The sequence below is a fragment of the Coregonus lavaretus genome (assembly GCF_964263955.1).
Source record: "Coregonus lavaretus genome assembly, contig: SUPER_35_unloc_3, whole genome shotgun sequence".
Taxonomy (NCBI): domain Eukaryota; kingdom Metazoa; phylum Chordata; class Actinopteri; order Salmoniformes; family Salmonidae; genus Coregonus; species Coregonus lavaretus.
This window is the reverse complement of record NW_028167179.1, coordinates 394,092-414,991: the sequence shown is the minus strand read 5'-3', so window position 1 is coordinate 414,991 and position 20,900 is coordinate 394,092. Positions and strand designations below refer to the sequence as shown.

The 20,900-nt window shown below is 41.6% G+C and overlaps 2 protein-coding genes across 2 annotated transcripts in view; both read left to right on the top strand.

Annotated features, from left to right (window-relative positions):
- The first annotated feature begins 6,204 nt into the window (after nt 1-6,204).
- Nucleotides 6,205-20,900, top strand: part of LOC311110292 (uncharacterized protein) — a 40,923-nt gene continuing 26,227 nt past the window's right edge. The window contains exons 1-3 of the mRNA XM_084188831.1: nt 6,205-6,634; nt 8,775-8,905; nt 9,106-9,279. Coding sequence (XP_084044957.1) covers nt 6,376-6,634; nt 8,775-8,905; nt 9,106-9,279 — 564 coding nt within the window. The 5' untranslated portion in view covers nt 6,205-6,375. The remainder of the gene's footprint in view (nt 6,635-8,774; nt 8,906-9,105; nt 9,280-20,900) is intronic.
- LOC311110266 (uncharacterized protein) lies at nt 9,856-19,944 on the top strand (the record flags this gene model as incomplete). Its single annotated transcript, XM_084188804.1, has 4 exons — nt 9,856-10,131; nt 17,066-17,227; nt 17,936-18,047; nt 18,509-19,944. The coding sequence occupies 4 exons, from the start codon at nt 9,856-9,858 to the stop codon at nt 19,465-19,467; spliced, it is 1,509 nt and encodes a 502-aa protein (XP_084044930.1). The 3' UTR covers nt 19,468-19,944.

Below are 20,900 nucleotides of genomic sequence, written 5' to 3'. Positions count from 1 at the left end.
CACAGGGTCACAGTCTGGTTTCAGTCACTGAAAGATAAGACAACTGTAGAATTTGACCCGAACACAGGTCAGATGCCCATTTCACACACACAAAAACCCAGTGAGAGGAACCAATTCAATTATTGTTTAGCAACAGAGATAAAAATCCATATTAATGTAAAAATCCACATCATCATCTGATAACTCCCTCAACATGTATACGCACATTAGCTATCCTTCTCGTGCTTGTGACATCCTCGTCAGACAGCTGGCCTCCTTTCTGAGTGAAGGCTGGTATGGCAAGGTTTACCTTCCTCTCATACAGCAGATCTCGGAGGTGAAGCACTTGTCACCCATAACTTAAATCGCCAGGCCTAAAGTATTCCAGGAAGCCAGCGTTTTGGGTGATGAACTTGTCACTACATCTGCCTCCATATGCAGGAGAAATTAACATAACGAGTCCACATGGAGCAATGGCAACCAAATACTTGAGATTATTGCTGGAATAATGGTGGCTGTATGACTCCCCTCTGGAATCGATATTGTGTGCTTTCTGAAGAGTGGTTTCAGAGCAGTCGATGATGCAAGTGGTGTTGGGGAACTTCTCTTTGAAGCACTGAGGCATTGTGTTCTGGATTGTCTCCCTCGGCAGCCATGGAATGTAGATCCTCATGTGCTCCTCCATTGTGTCAATCCAGTAGGAAAGGATTCTGCTCACTACTCCCTGGGACACAGCAAAGCGTTCAGCAAGATACCCCTGGAGTAGATTCAGCTTCAGCTTCATCAAGGTTATCAGTATTTGATCAGTGATATGCATTTAAGTTAGCCGTGTAGAATTTCTGCAGAAATGCTACATGGTCAAAGAAAACATTAAGAGGAAGGCCAGTATACAACACTGAGCTAGTGTCATTTTTCAACATGGTGTGGGTCAATGGCTCTGCACCACCACATTGGGTTTGTTTGTGGCAGGTGGGCTTGTTGACTGGTTCTCTTGACACGTAGTTGTGATCAGTCAGTGCTGGAACCTCCCATTGAGTAACAGCATCTTTATTCTGCGGTGGCATTGGCACACTCAGATCAGACTCTGCATCACTACAGTTGTCTTCATCTGTCAAACAAACATAAGAGCGACCACAAGTTTAACAAAATACAATACACAGACAGCCTACTGGTCATGGTTAGGTAAAAGAAAAGAAAACACTTTAAGTTGAATAATTTAGCTAGTTAGACATTTCATGAGCATCACCTGTGGCATGCCAGCAATGATGGGGATAATCATGGAATGGGGGAGACATTGTCAGACAGAAGTTGTTGGATAGCTAACAATGTAAGGACTACGCTAGTTAGCAATACTGTATCAGATGGGCTGCCCTCAAGCTAGCTGGCTAAGTGAGTAAGCTAGGCAACAGTTAGCTAGCTACAGTATGTTAGGACTTAAGAGTGGCTACCTACTGCTAACATAGTTAGTGTTGTGATGTGACTTGCATTAATGTGATGACTGTTATTTATCGAATCAACTAACTATGTTGAATTGTCACTCGATTAAATTAATCATGTTAATTAATTAAATTAATCATGTAACAATTAACTTAAATTAACAATTAAGGAATTTGGGGCACCACGGGAGAAGTTGTTTATACAGTTACCATCTCCCGAATTAAACTCTAAAAGGTCTTTACCTATCACTATGTATAAAACAGTCAACGTATTAATCATTCTGAATGTCGCATAATCCTTGAACCTGCAAGAACCCTAACCTTATTGATGAATCAGCAATACACAAATTGGCTTAATTATTTATTTACTAACTAACTAAATAATAACACAGAATACAAACACACACGGTATAGGTTATTGATTACTAACGTAATACAATGAAAACAGGTCCCTGGTGGACTGGACTATAGCATGACTGCTTGGTTAGGAGAATGAGGGGTCATTCACAGAGACTGAAAGGGAGAGACAGAGATTCAAACTATCGTTGTTACATTTGGAAACTACGCTCACAGTAATCATAATACTTAGCACCCTAACCACCGCTCATTCGGTTAAGAAATGCAATGTATATATTTACGCGTAGCTGTCCTTGATCGTTGTCTCTCTGTTGAACCACTTTCTAAAAAAGAGTTTGAGTGTCCTGGTTCCACTTCGGTGAGTCTCGGCTTGTCTTCGAATGGAGTGTTCGTTGGAATAGATACTTCAGATGTACCAACGGTTGTCGGAGAGGGATTGTCCTTCCCAACTTGTGTCTTTAGTGAAAGTTCTCTAGACGACTATACATGCCTGCTGCAGACTGATATCATAAGGTCTAGTGCGTTTATCTGCTTCTTCACCTCGTGTAGAGGTTGAGAGTTTCAGAGTTTCACCATTTCAAACGTGTGGACTAATGTCTCACGTTTTCTGGTCTGTAGAGTGTCAACCATTTTAAGCCATGGGGCTTCCTGGTCTTCCTGGTCTGGTAGAAATTCGTCATGAGGGGTTTTATACTTGAGTAGAAAAGGGGGCGTTTCATCATGTTTGTGCTCATCTGGGCGTGGCCGCTGACTGAGAACAAGTCAATATGGAAAACAATCATTTCATCTAGAATGCTAAAATCACATTGTTATCTTCACAAAAGTATTATTATACTTAATCATTCGTTTTCTACAACAATTAGATGCAACCCTCATAACTGGGAAGTGTACACCCCCAGAGATACAGTTATGTTGTTCCACCGTCTTTAATGACATCACAACATAGTAACGAATTTGACATGATTGTTCTTTAAATCACCACTGACCATTTCCCACATTCTTTGTGTTAGAAATATTGTTTCATTATCCACTTTTGGATGTTGGAGTTTTGGCGGGAAGAATCCCTGTGTTAACAAAGGGGTCCTTTCTCCCAATACTTCATGGCAAGGAAGAGACAGTCTGCACAGTATTTACGACTGGTTGTTAAGTCATAAAATTGGCCAACTTCTCCCTCCACCCTCTCCTGTGGGAGAGAGAGAGGGTCCTTTGATCCACTGTCAGGACAGTCATGACATTAGCTACGCTAGCTAACTTCTGCCTGATTCAGGACACCCCATCTGTGACGATAGTTAGCGAGTAGCAGCTAGCTAACAGCTACAGTACCTGTATGTGTTGATGTCCTGATGAGATGTCGCCTGGTCTGTGCTGGAGCATCATAGCCCAGACACTTCTCAGGGAAAGGATGCTCTTCAGCCGGCCTCTTGTCCACGAAGTGATAGGAACACACATAGGGTCGGTTTGGTGGTTTCTTCAAGTTCAATGCTTTGAGTCAAAGCCGAAGAGACTCCTCGTCCTTAGGAGATGGGTGCAAATCAAAAGGCGCCTCACAACTGCACTCCCTCAAAAAAGTTTGGTGGTCAAAACACTCCTGCTCCATGAACAGCTTCCGTTTCTGCCAGTTATTGTGGCCTCCCCTTACCGAACATAAAATGCCCGTTTTGCGTGAATCCATGTTTGGGAAGTTGTGAGAAGCGATAGTGAGTTAGTTAGCTAGCTAGCTGTGAACTATTGGCCGGAAGTCCCCCACACAAAAAAAAAGACCCCGCCCATATTTCCATTGAAAATGAGGCGAATAACACAGCACACAATCCCAACAACACCCAAACAATGGCTAGAGGTCTAGGAGGGAGCTCAAAGACTAACCACCTAAGGGTGGCTCCTGCTTCTACCTCCTCTGGTGTCATTGGGTCACAACGTTGGAGGCTGAGCATTAAGATGGACGCAGACAAGCCGTACGCCTGCCCCACGTGTGGGAAGTGCTTTACTTAGGCAAACTATGTGAAGAAGCACCAGACCGTTCACACTAAGGACCTTCAAGTGCAAACAATGTTACAAGATCTTCTCCTTCCTGACTAACCTTACCAGACATAGTAGTGTCCACAATGGGGAGAAATCGTAGCAGTGTGGCTTGAGATGTACACAGGGGATATCTGGGAACCATTCTTTAGCTGACATTTTATAGTCATCATATGAAGTGTCTTGGGGTAAGAGTTTTTTTTTTATTACTAAGTCCCTCAGTTGAGCATCTGGGTTTGCTGTCTTTCTCACATGATACATCCTTGTTGTTTGGTGTGCTGGCATAGCCAAAACACTGTCATTGAAGTCTAACACTGTTCCTTAATGTACTAACATTAGGTGATCAAATCTGTTAATAAATGAGAATTCATGTTGTCCTTTTGATATGCTTGTTTGTCATTTAGAATTGAAATTGGCCTTAGTTTTGTTGGCTTCCTTCAAACCTATAGGTTTCTGTCCCTGCCACTGATGGGATCGAGCCAGCAATTATTGTTAGGTCATTTATGGTAATTTTTCTAAACAACTCTGCTCTGAGCTTGAAAGATACCAGAGAGGAAGAGGCTAAATCTGTCCACGAAAATATGCCCACGAAGTGAGGAATTTTTGTATGGAGGTCAATTCTTATTTTATTCCTCGTGTTACATTTGTTTTACTCTGCATTGTTGGGTAGAGCAAGCATTTCACAGTAAAGTATACACCAGTTGTATTCGGTGAATGCAACAAATAAAATAAAATAAATTGATTTTGATGAGTGTCGAATTTGGTCAACAAAAAATGTAATTGCTAATTTGCTACATGAGGCTTATTTGATCGAATAGAAGTTGAATAGAATGCACTGATAAGTGGACACACGTGGCATTTCGGCAAATTACCCAAAAACGACGTTAAATTGGAGTTGTGCTTGTTGTCATAGAGATAGATGATAGAGGACTCATCATGGATATAACCCGTTTTAGCATGGACATTGCCATTGAAGGCTTCCACTGTTTTAAAGTAGTCAACTGGGTGGAGATTCCTATGAGTTGGGAGCAATCAGCCAACGAAGAAGAAAATGGACTACTTTAAAATGGAGTGCGCTGCCATAGACTGTAAAAATATGCCCATACTGTCACAGGCGCTATAATGGCATAGATACAAAGATGCCGCGTTTAAAAAAACTGGGAACTCGGAAATCTCAGACTTCACACTTCAGTGCGTTCAAGACAACTGAGAACTCAGACAAAAATGAGCTCAGACTGGGAAAAATCGGTCCGAAACGGTCATCCAACTTGGAATTCCAAGTCAGTAACTCAAGCCTCTTTCTAGTGTTCCGACTTTTCAACCTTTAGATCACTGACGTCATGATATGACACCATTTTCTTTCAAAGTTCCCTGTTGTCTTGAAAGCATCATCAGTCCTTTATTTGTTTTTTATTTGTGTACTTGTTTGACATTTTACTGCATTGTTAGGAGCTAATAACATAAGCATTTCGCTGTGCTCACTATATCATCTGCTAAATTGTGTACACAAACCAATAAACTTTGATCTATCTCTATGCCCTGTTGTTCACACGTGTATCTGCCCTCACATTAGCTAGAATGTTACCACCTGATCTTGCCTCCTTCCGCCTTCTATCTTTAAGGACATGTATTTCCATTTTTAGAGTGGTCACTCGAATATCTTGTCAATATAATAGGCAATCGTTGAAGAGGTTTGATGAGTAACGTAATAAGCAGTACCGTATTTCCAGTGGTGTAAAGTACTTAAGTAAAAATACTTTAAAGTACGTTTTGGGGGGTATCTGTACTTTACAATTTATATTTTTGACAACTTTTACTCCACTACATTGCTAAAGAAAATATGTACTTTTTACTACCATACATTTTCCTGACACCAAAAAGTACTCCTTACATTTAGAATGCTCATGCAGGACAGCAATATGGTCCAATTCACGCACCTGTCAATATAAGGTGTTGTCATCCCTACTGCCTCTGATCTGGCGGAATCACTAAACACAAATACTGCATTTGTACATTTTTGGAGTGTGCCCATCTGTCCATAATTGTTTGTTTTTTTATAAAGTCGTGCTGTCTGGTTTGCTTAATATAAGGACTTTGATGTATAGCATTTACTTTTTACTTTTACTAAAGTATGACAATTGAGTACTTTTTCCACCACTGTACTTAAGTACATTTAAAACCAGATACTTTTAGACCTTTACTCAAGTAGTATTTCACTGGGTGACTTTTACTTGAGTCAATTTCTATTAAGGTGTTTTACTTTTACTCAAGTATGACCATTTAGTACTTTTTCCACCACTGCATATTTTAAAGAACAGCGCAAATACCCCTTTTTTATTTAGCCACACCCTTTGAGCTATGACGCCAACCAATAACCTCTCTTCAGTGTAAACGGAAGTAAACAATGACTAAGAACAATTTCCACGTTAGCGTTTTTATTTAGACGTTTATGAACACAATGGAACTCAAACCATGACTCATTTAACTGCACAGTATCGCATACTAACCCCAGGTAGTGTTTAGTTCGCGTTGGAGACTGGACTTGGTTGATAGATGTTATCTAGGTAGGGCTAGCGAGCTGCTAACAATGGCTAACTGTATGGTTTCTCACACTCAAATAGCCTCCATCATGGAGGTGCTAGCAAATGCAGCAGTGGCAGAGATCTGTAAACTCGTTGACGACGACTATGCTGTGTTTCGTTTGGAAATAACTCAAAGCCAGAAAGAAAACAGGGCATTGCGGAGGAAACTACAGCTACAGGAACTGAAGGTGGCGCGGGAGCGCGTTCTCGCCAATCGTCCCAGTAGTGTCAAGATCCTCGACCGATACAGAGGAATGGCAAGAGGTACATTTTGCAGAAGGCCAAGGCTGCGGGGCCTATCGCCCCGTTCCCCTTCTTCTTCAGTGGGGTTTATCGGCGGTTGGCATCCAATGTTATGGCGCATTACCGCCACCTACTGTACTGGAGTGTGGCCCAGAGACAGGGAGAATCTAAATCCTACCTACCATTTACATTTACGTAATTTAGCAGACGCTTTTATCTAGAGCGACTTACAGTTAGTGAGTGTATACATTTTTTTTCATACTGGTCCCCCGTGGGAATCGAACCCACAACTCTTGCATTGCAAACGCCATGCTCTACCAACTGAGCTACACAGGACTGTACCAGCCCCGTTGCTCTTAAAAAAGATAACAAAATATTTGAAACTATATCTAATGACGTTCTACTCAATATACTCTTTAAACGAATTTCCTCTATCCCCTTCGCCCTCATCCTAGATCTCATCCTCTCTGTTTCCCTCTGATACTGCCCACACTGTAGCAATACTGTTTCCTGACAATAATCACACTTTCCTGTTGCATGCTTTCCTATCACATTTAATGTCTTATTCAACTGGCTGTGTCCCACCCTTAATCTTGTAAAAATAGCCTCCTCTCTTCTGTCCCTTCCTATCTATCTCTATGACAACACTTGAAATAAATGCCTTCCCTTATTATCTCTATTCCACTGCTCCTGCCATCTCTGCACCATCACTGTATATGTCAGTCTTTTTGCCTCTGCCTTGCTTATTGAAACTTCAACGTCAACATCCCCACTACTAAGTGCTTGTTTAGCCAGTACATCTACTGCCTCGTTCCCTTCCACCCCCACATGGGCTGGGACTAAAGTAAATCTTATCTGAATATCCATCTGTTTAATCCTGCCATGGGTTTGTAGCACCTCATAAAGCAGGTTTTGTCTGCTACATGAGCTAAAGGACTGGAGACTCATTAACACTGTACATGAATCAGAGCAAATAACTACTCTGTCTTGTTTGACTTCCTCCACCCACTGCAAGGCCAACAGTATGGCCATTAGCTTCACTGTATATACAGCCAGATGATCTGTAATACGTTGCCTGACTTCCACCCCACATTCCTGCACTACAAATGCTGACCCAGTACGTCCTGTCCTTGGATCTTTTGAACCATCTGTGTAAATGGCCACAAAATCCTGATAGACAGTATCCAGACGTCTCTTAAACAAATCGCCCCGTTCCCCTCTGCGCATGTGTTAACCAAGAGTGGAAGAGGCGAAGCAAGAGGTTTTTCTCAACCCAAAATCTGGCCACGAAAATAAGCCCAGGAAGTGAGGCATTTTTGTATGGAGGTAAATTAGTGTCGAATTTGGTCAACATAAAATGTAATTGCTAATTTGCTACGTGAGGCTTCTATTGATCAAATAAGTGTTGTAATGGTTAGGTTGTTACCAATGCACTGATATAAGTGGACGCCACGTGGCATTTCTGGAAATTTTGAATATCAGAGTTGTGCCTGTTGTCATAGAGATAGATAGAGGACTCATCATGGATATAACACATTTTAGAATGGACATTGCCATTGAGGGCTTGCACCATTTAAAAGTAGTCAACTGTGTGGGGATTCCTATGAGTTGGGAGCAATCAGCCGATGAAGAAGAAGAAAATGGACTACTTTAATATAAATGGAGATAGCCTCAATGGTGCTGCCCATGCTGTCACAGACGCTATAATGAGTCATCTATATATCTCTATTGGCTAGAATGGTCCCACCTGATCTCGCCTCCTCCCGCCTGCCTTCCATCTTTGAGGACATGTATTTATATTATCAGAGCCGTCACTCGAATATCTTGTCAATATAATAGACAATCTTTGGTTAACCAGAATTGGGTCTTGGTCAGTTTTTGGATTGTATGCAGTAATTCCCCTGATTACTTAGCTATCTTGCAGAAAGACACAATATCATATTCTAACCAGATTCTTCATTTACTGCATTTCCTATTATTTACTCATTGAAAACAATAAGATGCTTGGAACATAATACATCAATCAATAAATAGTATAACAAGAAGTTATGAGAAGTGTTACCTTACCTAGAATTCTAAAACTGTCAACAGTGTACAATATAGCGTTGAGCATTGACAGTAGCTAACCTAACCACCTTTTTTCCCCCAATCACTCTCTCAGGTGAAGGACATCTCACTGGAGGCTACAGGAGCTTTGTGAAGCCAGCGGGACACAATACATGGAGAGATGACCAACCAATCACTGTTAATGAGGGAAGTGGAACCTCAACCCAGCACGTTTTAGTGATAGAGGTTAGTGTAATAGTTTTACATCAAATTTACAGTGCATTAAATGTGGCTAGTTTATTTCAGAAAGGCTCCCCTCAGCTATTCACTTGCTTACATGTACATCCTTATTTATCTGCCATAGGGGAGCTTGTGAGACTTCCCTAGGACATTGTTATCCAATTCAACCCATGTACCGGTAATAACCTCCTCTCTTTTTGTGTCAGTCTGTAGATGCAGAGGCTGCAGGTCCTGGGGTTAAGCTGGAGAGGTCTGAAGGAGAGGAGGACCCACGGCACAGCAGAGACATCCAGATTGAAGTGGCTGGAGCGCCCCCTGTAGCCACGGAGGACCCAACCACCTCCCCAGCGCCGCCCAGGACCCGAGGCAACATCACGGAGGTCAGTGGAACGCCGAACGCCGTCCTCAAGTCAGAGACCGACACCAAGACTTTAACTGTAACACACAGGCTCTTACACACAGGATCTGACCACAGATCAGACCCAGAGAGACTGGGGCTGGGGAGACTGGGCTGTCCTCCTGCTCCCGGCTCAGAGTATTTACCGGTATTTCACCAGAGCCAGAGGATGGTTCATTCCCGTGGGGATGGTGATGGTGACGCGTTAAACACTGCCGGTGATGATCCGTCTTGTTCTTACGCTACAGAGATGGACCCTGGCAACATGCCCTTGGGTTTAGAGACACAGACTGATCTGTCTAGAGAAGACTGGAACCGGTACAGTAGTAGTTTATACTCTGAAGGGTGCCTAGATAAGAAAGGGGAGGTTATAGTGATAGATGAGGTGAGTGTGAAAGTGGAGGGTGACGCTCCTCCCACATGGAATGCAGATAGTCACCTAGGAGACGGACACTCACAGGGCACAGATTTCTTAGATTACAGGGAAAGCTTAGAGTCAAATCCAAATGTCTCGACCCACTCCCCTTTACACACGTTCAGGGATCGCGACCAAGTGTCAATGTCGATGGTGCCTTCCGATTCACATGGCCGTGTCCTTTTCGATCAGGTATTGAACTCAAACGACAGGGCTAGAGCCCAGGCTCGAGGAGGAGGAGGAGCCACATCAGGCAATAGTAAAGAAAAGCGGTTCCTCTGCACGTTCTGTAACAAAGGCTTCAGCTGCTCCCAGAATGTGGAGATCCACCAGAGGGTCCACACAGGGGAGAAACCCTTCAGTTGTACCCAGTGTCATATGCGCTTTGCCCAGGCTGGCCACCTGAAGAGGCACCAGAGGGTCCACACAGGGGAGAAACCCTATAGCTGCCCCCAGTGTGAGAAGAGGTTCTCCCGCCAGGACCAGCTGAAGATGCACTTGAAGGTCCACACAGGAGAAAGGCTGTTTGCTTACAAACGCACTGCGGGAAGAGGTTCTCAAAGAGGCTCTACCTCAGGATGCACCAGCAGAAAAACCATTCCACTCTATAACATAGAAAGTAACCATTCCACTCAATAGCTTCTGACGTTTAGATCAAACGGCGCATTAACGACAGAGGAATTTTCAGCAGAAAAGATCCACAGATGCATTTGGAATAACGAGAGTAACAGATTTCAGTGTTGAACATTCCTGGGTAGAATATTGCATCCAGACATTGAGATATACAGTGGGGTCAAAAATGATTGACACACTTGATAAAGATCAGCAATAATGACTGTATAAAATATAAATTCAAATACTGAGCTATATTATATGTAATAAAAAAAAAATATATATAATTGATATATTATTTTATACTAATAAAATTGCTCCAGGAGAAAGAGATTTTGTTTAACAAGTAATACTTTTGTTTCAAAAAGGTAGTGGTCAAAATTATTAACACCCCTAAAGATTCTTAGATAAAGTGGTCAAAAGTTTGATATTTGGTCCCGTATTCCTAGCACGCAATGTCTAAATCAAACTTGTGACTTTACAAACTTGTTGGATGCATTTGCAGTTTTGGTTGTGTTTCAGATTATTTTGTGCCCACTAGAAATTAATGGTAAATAACCTTTTACTGCAGTGGGCTAAATCTTGGTCACACAGAGTGTTTCTAGATAGTCTTAAACAAATCTACTTTGAAACAAAAGTATACACCTCACACACATGGTTATGGGTTTAAAAAAAGAAGATACTTGTACCATGTCAGATATAGAATTTAATTGTATAAATGTTTGGCTTTGCATCCCAATATTACACTGAAATATAACAAAACCGTTTGAAATAGAAACACCGGATTTGACGGTAAAAAAAAAAAAAGTGTCTATTAATTATGAAATTATGAAAAATATTAATAACATTCCACCCATGAGGCCACTAGAGGGCGATTTGGTCAGTTGACTGCAGGAATTAAGTATTTTGTCCCATATTTATAGCATGCCATGACTACATCAAGCTTGTGACTCTACAAATTTGTTGGATGCATTCGCTGTTTGTTTTGGTTGTGTTTCAGATTATTTTTGTGCCCAATAGAAATGAATGGAAAATAATGGAGTGTCATTTTGGAGTAACTTTTATTGTAAATAACAATAGAATATGTTTCTAAACACTTATACATTTGTGTGCATGCTACCATGATTACGGATGATCCTGAATGAATCGTGAATGATGAGGAGTGAGAAAGTTAGTGTCAAAGATCATACCTCCAAGACATGTTCTCCTCCCCTGTTATTGGTAATGGTAAGAGGTTAGCATGTCTTGGGGGTATGATCTTTGACCCTCTGTATCTTTCTCACTCATCACCATTCAAGATTCATTTAGGATTATCCATAATCATGGTAGCATCCACATGAAGGTAGAAGTGTTTAGAAACATATTCTATTGTTATTTACAATACAAGTGAATCCAAGTGAATCCAAAATTACACAATGCATTATTTATCATTTATTTCTATTGGGCACAAAACACATTTTTCCCCAAGACACTTTTAATGAGAAAATGAATGCAGTTTGTCAAGTTCATGCTGAATTTTTGTTGAGACGTGTATGTGTGGTTTTCATATGGTGTATTAAGATTTTTTAAAAAGTTTAATAAACACAAAATGGGACTTTTCATTCTAAGATTTTCATTGAGACTCTCTTTAATATACATCACATCTGGGCCCCTATCCACAAAGCATCTCAGAGTAGAATATTGGTCGTAAGTGCTGAGAATAGAGACATTTTACTCCTACTCTAATGGGTAGAAATAAAAGCTATGCATGAAGCCTCTTTAGTGATAAGAGTCCCGCCTAGTCGACAGATATATAGAAGACCTGAGTTGTCCTAATCAGTTAACAGTTACCAGCAAGTGTCTTGATAATAGAAAAAGGCAGAGAGTCAGTGGTTCCTGCACCACATGCAATTTCTTTGGAGTTGTTGAAAGAATGTTTTGATATTTCTATATGATCAATCCATAAATAATCTAGACCTACATGCAACAGTATCTCTTGCGCTTTTGACAATGATTTCACAAGGCCTAATTCACAATATACAAATACTTATAACCACTAGGCTAATAAATAAACATGTTTTTCTTTCAATTATTTTATTACCTACAATCATGTTATTTCAAGTTATATCTTTGGAGCGCAATATCACGTTGTTAAAAAAGATGCCTAAATTGGGCATGCCTATACAGTGAGGGAAAAAAGTATTTGATCCCCTGCTGATTTTGTACGTTTGCCCACTGACAAAGACATGATCAGTCTATAATTTTAATGGTAGGTTTATTTGAACAGTGAGAGACAGAATAACAACAAAAAAATCCAGAAAAACGCATGTAAAAAATGTTATAAATTTATTTGCATTTTAATGAGGGAAATAAGTATTTGACCCCTCTGCAAAACATGATTTAGTACTTGGTGGCAAAACCCTTGTTGGCAATCACAGAGGTCAGACGTTTCTTGTAGTTGGCCACCAGGTTTGCACACATCTCAGGAGGGATTTTGTCCCACTCCTCTTTGCAGATCTTCTCCAAGTCATTAAGGTTTCGAGCCTGACGTTTGGCAACTGACGTTTGCTCTCCCCGTCGCCCCAAGATGAATGGTTTTGACCACTAAAGTTACATGTCATTTGCGGAGTGTATGATCATGAGCCAAGTCATATAAATGTAGCCTATAATTTCACTTCCCCTGTGAGAACTACGAGCACGGGCTGAATTGGCTTTGCTGTACCGCAGCGGAAGCCTGCCAGCACCCTACCTACCAAAGGTTGCACTGTGTCCATTTACAATGTCGAAAAACGTGTCGGCAATTTATGGAAGATGTCAAATCTTTGGAGATAACAATAGATGGTGAAGTCAAAGATAGTCCAGTGGTTTCCATCTGTGGTGAAGGTTTCCCTAAATCAATGCTTATGACAAATCCAGCTCCAGAACCAGCCATTGAGCCAGTTGGCTAATCTTTTGAATACGGTGTAGTTAAAAAAAAACACACACAACAACAGATAACAATAGCTAGCTAGATAAGGTTAGCAAGATACAGTGCCCTCCGTAATTATTTGAAGCATCTTTTCATATTTTTGCTATATACTCCAACAGCTTGGATTTGAAATCAAACAATGACTACGAGGTTAAAGTGCAGACTGTCAGCTATAATTTGAGCGTATTTTCATCCATATCGGTTGAACCGTTTAGAAATTACAGCACTTTCTTTACGTAGTCCCTTCATTTTAGGGGACCAAAAGTATTGGGACAAATTGACTTATATGTGTATTAAAGTAGTAAACAGTAAGTATTTGATGCCATATTCGTAGCACGCCATGACTACATCAAGCTTGTGACTCTACAAATTTGTTGGATGCATTCGCTGTTTGATTTGGTTGTGTTTCAGATTATTTTGTGCCCAATAGAAATGAATGGTAAATGTATGTACAGTGGGGGAAAAAAGTATTTAGTCAGCCACCAATTGTGCAAGTTCTCCCACTTAAAAAGATGAGAGAGGCCTGTAATTTTCATCATAGGTACACGTCAACTATGACAGACAAATTGAGAAAAAAAATCCCTGAAAATCACATTGTAGGATTTTTAATGAATTTATTTGCAAATTATGGTGGAAAATAAGTATTTGGTCACCTACAAACAAGCAAGATTTCTGGCTCTCACAGACCTGTAACTTCTTCTTTAAGAGGCTCCTCTGTCCTCCACTCGTTACCTGTATTAATGGCACCTGTTTGAACTTGTTATCAGTATAAAAGACACCTGTCCACAACCTCAAACAGTCACACTCCAAACTCCACTATGGCCAAGACCAAAGAGCTGTCAAAGGACACCAGAAACAAAATTGTAGACCTGCACCATGCTGGGAAGACTGAATCTGCAATAGGTAAGCAGCTTGGTTTGAAGAAATCAACTGTGGGAGCAATTATTAGGAAATGGAAGACATACAAGACCACTGATAATCTCCCTCGATCTGGGGCTCCACGCAAGATCTCACCCCGTGGGGTCAAAATGATCACAAGAACGGTGAGCAAAAATCCCAGAACCACACGGGGGGACCTAGTGAACGACCTGCAGAGAGCTGGGACCAAAGTAACAAAGCCTACCATCAGTAACACACTACGCCGGCAGGGACTCAAATAGTGCAGTGCCAGACGTGTCCCCCTGCTTAAGCCAGTACATGTCCAGGCCCATCTGAAGTTTGCTAGAGTGCATTTGGATGATCCAGAAGAGGATTGGGAGAATGTCATATGGTCAGATGAAACCAAAATATAACTTTTTGGTAAAAACTCAACTCGTCGTGTTTGGAGGACAAAGAATGCTGAGTTGCATCCAAAGAATACCATACCGACTGTGAAGCATGGGGGTGGAAACATCATGCTTTGGGGCTGTTTTTCTGCAAAGGGACCAGGACGACTGATCCGTGTGAAAGAAAGAATGAATGGGGCCATGTATTGTGAGATTTTGAGTGAAAACCTCCTTCCATCAGCAAGGGCATTGAAGATGAAACGTGGCTGGGTCTTTCAGCATGACAATGATCCCAAACACACCGCCCGGGCAACGAAGGAGTGGCTTCGTAAGAAGCATTTCAAGGTCCTGGAGTGGCCTAGCCAGTCTCCAGATCTCAACCCCATAGAAAATCTTTGGAGGGAGTTGAAAGTCCGTGTTGCCCAGTGACAGCCCCGAAACCTGAAGGATCTGGAGAAGGTCTGTATGGAGGAGTGGACCAAAATCCCTGCTGCAGTGTGTGCAAACCTGGTCAAGACCTACAGGAAACGTATGATCTCTGTAATTGCAAACAAAGGTTTCTGTACCAAATATTAAGTTCTGCTTTTCTGACGTATCAAATACTTATGTCATGCAATAAAATGCAAATTAATTACTTAAAAATCATACAATGTGATTAAAAATTACAGACCTCTACATGCTTTGTAAGTAGGAAAACCTGCAAAATCGGCAGTGTATCAAATACTTGTTCTCCCCACTGTATATCGTGGATTAATTACACAAAAAGTGAAATAGTTCAAGCCTGTATTTGTTTTAATCTTGATGATTACGGTTTACAGCTCATGAAAACCCCAAATTCAGTATCTCAGAAAATTAGAATATTGTGAAAAAGTTCAATATTGTAGACTCAAGGTGTCACACTCTAATCAGCTAACTAACTCAAAACACCTGCAAAGGTTTCCTGAGCCTTTAAACGGTCTATCAGTCCAGTTCAGTAGGCTTCACAATAATGTGGAAGACTGCTGACTTGACAGTTGTGCAGAAGACAGTCATCAACACCCTCCACAAGGAGGGAAAGCCTCAAAAGATCATTGCTAAAGAAGCTGGCTGTGTACAGAGTGCTGTATCCAAGCATATTCATGGAAAGTCGAGTGGAAGGAAGAAGTGTGGTAGGAAAAGGTGCACAAGCAACAGGGATAACCGGAGCCTTGAGATGATTATCAAGCAAAGGCCATTCAAAAATGTGGGGGAGCTTCACAAGGAGAGGACTGAGGCAGGAGTCAGTGCATCAAGAGCCAACACGCCCAGACGTATCCAGGAAATGGGCTACAACTTTCGCATTCCTTTTGTCAAGCCACTCCTGAACAAGAGGCAACGTCAGAAGCGTCTTACCTGGGCTAAGGAGAAAAAGAACTGGTCTGTCGCTCAGTGGTCCAAAGTCCTCTTTTCAGATGAAACTAAATGTTGCATTTCATTTGGCAATCAAGGTCCCAGAGTCTGGAGGAAGAGTGGAGAGGCACAGAATCAAAGTTGCTTGAAGTCCAGTGTGAAGTTTCCACAGTCAGTGATTCATCAAGTCCAAAGTCAACTCAGCCGTCTACCAGGAAATGTTAGAGCACTTAATGCTTCCTTCTGCTGACAAGCTTTATGGAGATGCTGATTTCATTTTCCAGCAGGACTTGGCACCTGCCCACACTGCCAAAGGTACCAATACCTGGTTCAATGACCATGGGATTACTGTGCTTGATCGGCCAGCAAACTCGCCTGATCTGAACCCCATAGAGAATTTATGGGGTATTGTCAAGAGGAAGATGAGAGTCACGAGACCCAACAATGCAGACGAGCTGAAGGCTGCTATCGAAGCAACCTGGGCTTCCATAACACCTCAGCAGTGCCACAGGCTGATCGACTCCATGCCACGCCGCATAGATGCAGTGATTCATGCAAAAGGAGCCCCAACCAAGTACTGACAGCATGTATAAGAACATACTTTTCAGAAGGCCGACATGTCTGTATTACATTTCCTTTTTTCACTGGTCTTATGTCATATTCTAATTTTCTGAGATACTGAATTTGGGGTTTTCATGAGCTGTAAGCCGTAATCATCAAGATTAAAACAAATACAGGCTTGAACTATTTCACTTTTTGTGTAATTAATCCACGATATATATGAGTTTCACTTTGTCAATTGAATTATTGAAATTACTTAACTTTTCCACAATATTCTAATTTATTGAGCTGCACCTGTATACCTACACATACCCACAGACTTACAAAAACCTACGGTACATGTCAAAATAGTTTAGTCAGGTTTGTCTGATGATGACTTTTGACTTATCACAGCTGATTTATTTTTACCCACATCATATTTATGTCCCCAATGATGGGTTTAACAATAATGAAGTCATTCTGTAACTACAGTATAGGACTCAAACGTAGTGGGAATGGGAAAACAACTTCATGTTGAAAGTGTGTTTATTATCTCTGTGTGTGTGTATATGTACCTGAGGGAGTGTATGTCTGTGTAATCTGTATCACCTCTCTCTTCCAGGAGGAGGAGGGTCCAGAGGTGCTGCTGGTGAAGGTGGAGGGGTGTGAGGAGGGTCTGGGGAACCCTGAGGGGACCATGGTCATAGATGACAACCAGACTACACCTCCTGAACCCACAGAGGAACCAGCTGAGCAGCACAGGACCACACACAGTCTCACTGAGGTGAGCCCACTGTGAACTACTGTCTGTATCCACAAGGAGTGCTGATCTAGGATCAGTTTAGCCTTTTAGATCATAATGAATACGATTATTTGGAAAGTTCCTAGATCAACACTCCTACTCTGAGACCCTTTGTAGATAAGGGCCCAGGTCTTCATTAATTTTGTCTTAAGTGTGGGACCATGCCTTTGAATTATCAAACCATTAAAGAGATAGTTCGGGATTTTGGCATTGAGGACTGGAAGTCTTCGGTTACAGCTAGCATGCTAGGGGTACCTGAAGACTTCCATTCTTTGTGCTAAGCTAGTTAGCATTGGCTCACAAAATTACCTCTAACTTTGTTAATACTGGACGCAGATACATAATAATCGTATTCACAAGTTCATCTGACTCTGGGGAAGTTTAAGAATGTCTGCTAAATGACTAAAATATTACATTTACATTTACGTCATTTAGCAGACGCTCTTATCCAGAGCGACTTACAAATTGGAATATAAATGTAGATAATGGGCTTCATTGCCAAAATCCTGAACTATCCCTTTAAAGAGTGTCATGTAATCAAATCAACTAACACTTTTGCATAGTATGAAATCAACATGTTTACATAATACTCATAGCAATGCCTCATTGCCCAATCAGAAGATGATGCATAGAAGGGTGCTGATATCAGATTTCTTGATCCAACATCCTCTCACTCTGTATCTCTTACAGTCAGTAGACATGGAGGATGGGAAGCCTGATCTGCTGCTGGTCAAAGAGGAGACAATAGAAGACGGACCAGAAAGTATTGATCTGTTGAGTGGACTAAAGATGGGGGAGCAAGGTAAGGGAGACATACACAGAACATAATAGATATACTTCAATGGGAATAGTGATGCATCTACATAAAATCAAATCAATACAACTTACACTCAGTGACCAGTTTATCTAGTACTGGGTCGGACCGCCCTTCGCCTCCAGAACATCCTGAATTCTTCGGGGCATGGATTCTACAAGGTGTGGCATTAAAATGTTGCTCAATTGGTATGAAGGGACCTAATGTGTGCCAGGAAAATATTCCCCACACCATTACACCACCGCCACCAGCCTGTACCGTTGACAGGATGGGGACATTGACTCATGCTGCTGACGCCAAATACCTAATACCTAATAAACTGGCCACTGAGTGTATGTTTACATACTAAAACAAACATTATAATGTATGAACTTGACCAGGTAAAAACTCCATATGTAGAGTTCTCTCTGCCATGTTTGTAAAGTCTATTTTGTAACCTCTTCCTGCAGGTGGTTGGCTGGAGGCTAACAGAGGAGACTGGGCGACCATCTTGGATTCCCAGACCCAGATGGGTGCAGCCAAGGGCCCAGGGTACGACATCACTGAGCAAGCCAGGACCAGAGGAGACATAGTGAAGGTCAGTGGATTGGACAGCGTCCTCAACTCTGGGCTGGGGAACAACACTGTTAACCAGAAACTGACAATGGAACACAAAACAACATCCAAACTTAGTCTCCATGACAACAGACTGCCTGAGACCAGGGCTAGACGTAGATTTGGTCTGCAGGGACAGGGAGGTGTCCGAATGCAGCTGGAGAGAACAGACACAGACTCGGCTAGTGATGCTCCATCCTGTTCCTATAGTTGTGATTCAGAGAGACTGATGGCACCTCAGGTTAACCCCCTAACAGGTGCTGCCTTCAGCCTGCCTTCTATAAGATCTATCAACTGGAACATGGACTCTGCGACAACACAGACACACCCTGGCCTTCATCCTCCTCACACTCTCCTTATGTTAAACCAGACGCCAGACAATGCCAGTGCCTCAACACTAAATGGCACAACAATCCCATTGAAAAATTACAGTAGTAGTAACGCTTTCAGTTGTTCCGGTGGCAAAGAGAAGCGCTTCCCGTGTTCGTTCTGTGGGAAAGTCTTCGGTTTCCCTAAGCAGGTGGAGATCCACCAAAGGATGCACACGGGGGAGAAACCGTTCGGTTGCCACCTGTGCCGGGCCAGATTCTCCCACTCGTCCAGCCTGAAGAGGCACCAGAGGGTCCACACAGGGGTGAAACCCTTCAGCTGTACCCAGTGTCAGATGCGCTTTGCCCAGGCTGGTCACCTGAAGAGGCACCAGAGGGTCCACACGGGAGAGAAGCCGTTCGTCTGTACGCACTGCGGGAAGAGGTTCTCAGAGAGGAGCTACCTCAGGATACACCAGCAGAAAATGCACAGGGCCCAAGTATAGAGTATAGTGACATGTAATGTAGTTAGTTTGTTTGTAGTTAATTCTGTTGGTTTTGGATGTAGTAGGGAACTGGATGAGGTGAACTGAGGAAAGAATGAGTATAATGAGGCAGAGTAGATGATATGGTGATGGTTGGTGTGATGGTATCTGTAAAACTGCTTCACTGATGAAGATTGACAACATTGTCCCTTTATAGGTTGATACTGGTGTTTTATAGTGAGACAAGGATGGTGCCTTAATTCATGTTTACTTGACATGTAGTGAAGATGTGTGTAATGTAATGTTGAACCTTTTCCAAAGTATTCTAAAATAGATTTTATCAAAGCGAGGGTACAACATTTACAGAAAAGGTCAAGTGTTACCATAGTGAGAAGTTATTCTATTTGTCACGTATCGTTTTGTGCCAAAAAAGTACTGTACTTAAAAGTTATGAGCACATTACCATTTTGTTTAAATTAAATACAAAATTGAATCTGTGCTGACTGACTCTGTTATTTTTGTATCATTGCAGGGATTGAGTTTCCCTTATCTCAGACTAACAAAAACATTATTCTTGAATTAACACATATGGATTTTTTTTTTTTTGAATGAACTCCAATAGCTCCATATTGTTACGTACTTAAATCACAGTTGTCTGAATACCCATACTTGTGTCCTAAATAGCAGGTCCTTTTGAGTATGTGAAAAAATTAAGTTTAATAGCATAGCCGCGGGAAGTAGGGGTGCTGAGGGTGCTGCAGCACCCTCTGATAAATTGAAGAAAAAATCAATAACAAATTAAAAAACATTTCCACTAAATTAGTGAAGTAGGCCTTTATTACTCCCCTGGTTGACAGCACCCCAACCCCAAAACATCTTGCCACAGCCATATTTAATAGTTTGCGACATTTAGAAAATGTAGTATACTTTAAATGCCCGGATGTCATACTAATTTTGGCTTTGATAACAGCTGATCAATTAGATATGGGGATGCGCTACCGAAATCAATGAATTGCAGGAAACAACGCAATCCCGCTTGACGCATTCTCAGTATGCGAAACTAGAACTAGAATCTAGAATCTCTTTTTTAATGTTTCTGCACATAATAATGTGCACACTAATGAAGCAGCTCACTGTTTGCGTGTCAGTGTTTTTTTTCGTAGAACAAACGAGAAAAGCAGGATCAAGGGAATCATCGTGTAATGTGACCACCCACGTCCTGGGGTTGAGGATGGATGGAATGAAAGATTTGGGACAAGGAAATCGCAAAATGTAATTACATCCAAGTTGTTAAATTTTTTTAGTAAACACAGTATTACCATTAAAGGTTCCATCATGCTTCTCTTTTCTGCTGTGAACCCCCTTTTTATGTCAAATATGTTAGGATAGAAGCTTATACTCAACAAAAAGAAGAAGAAACTGTATTATGAAGCCAAGATCAATGATATAAAGAA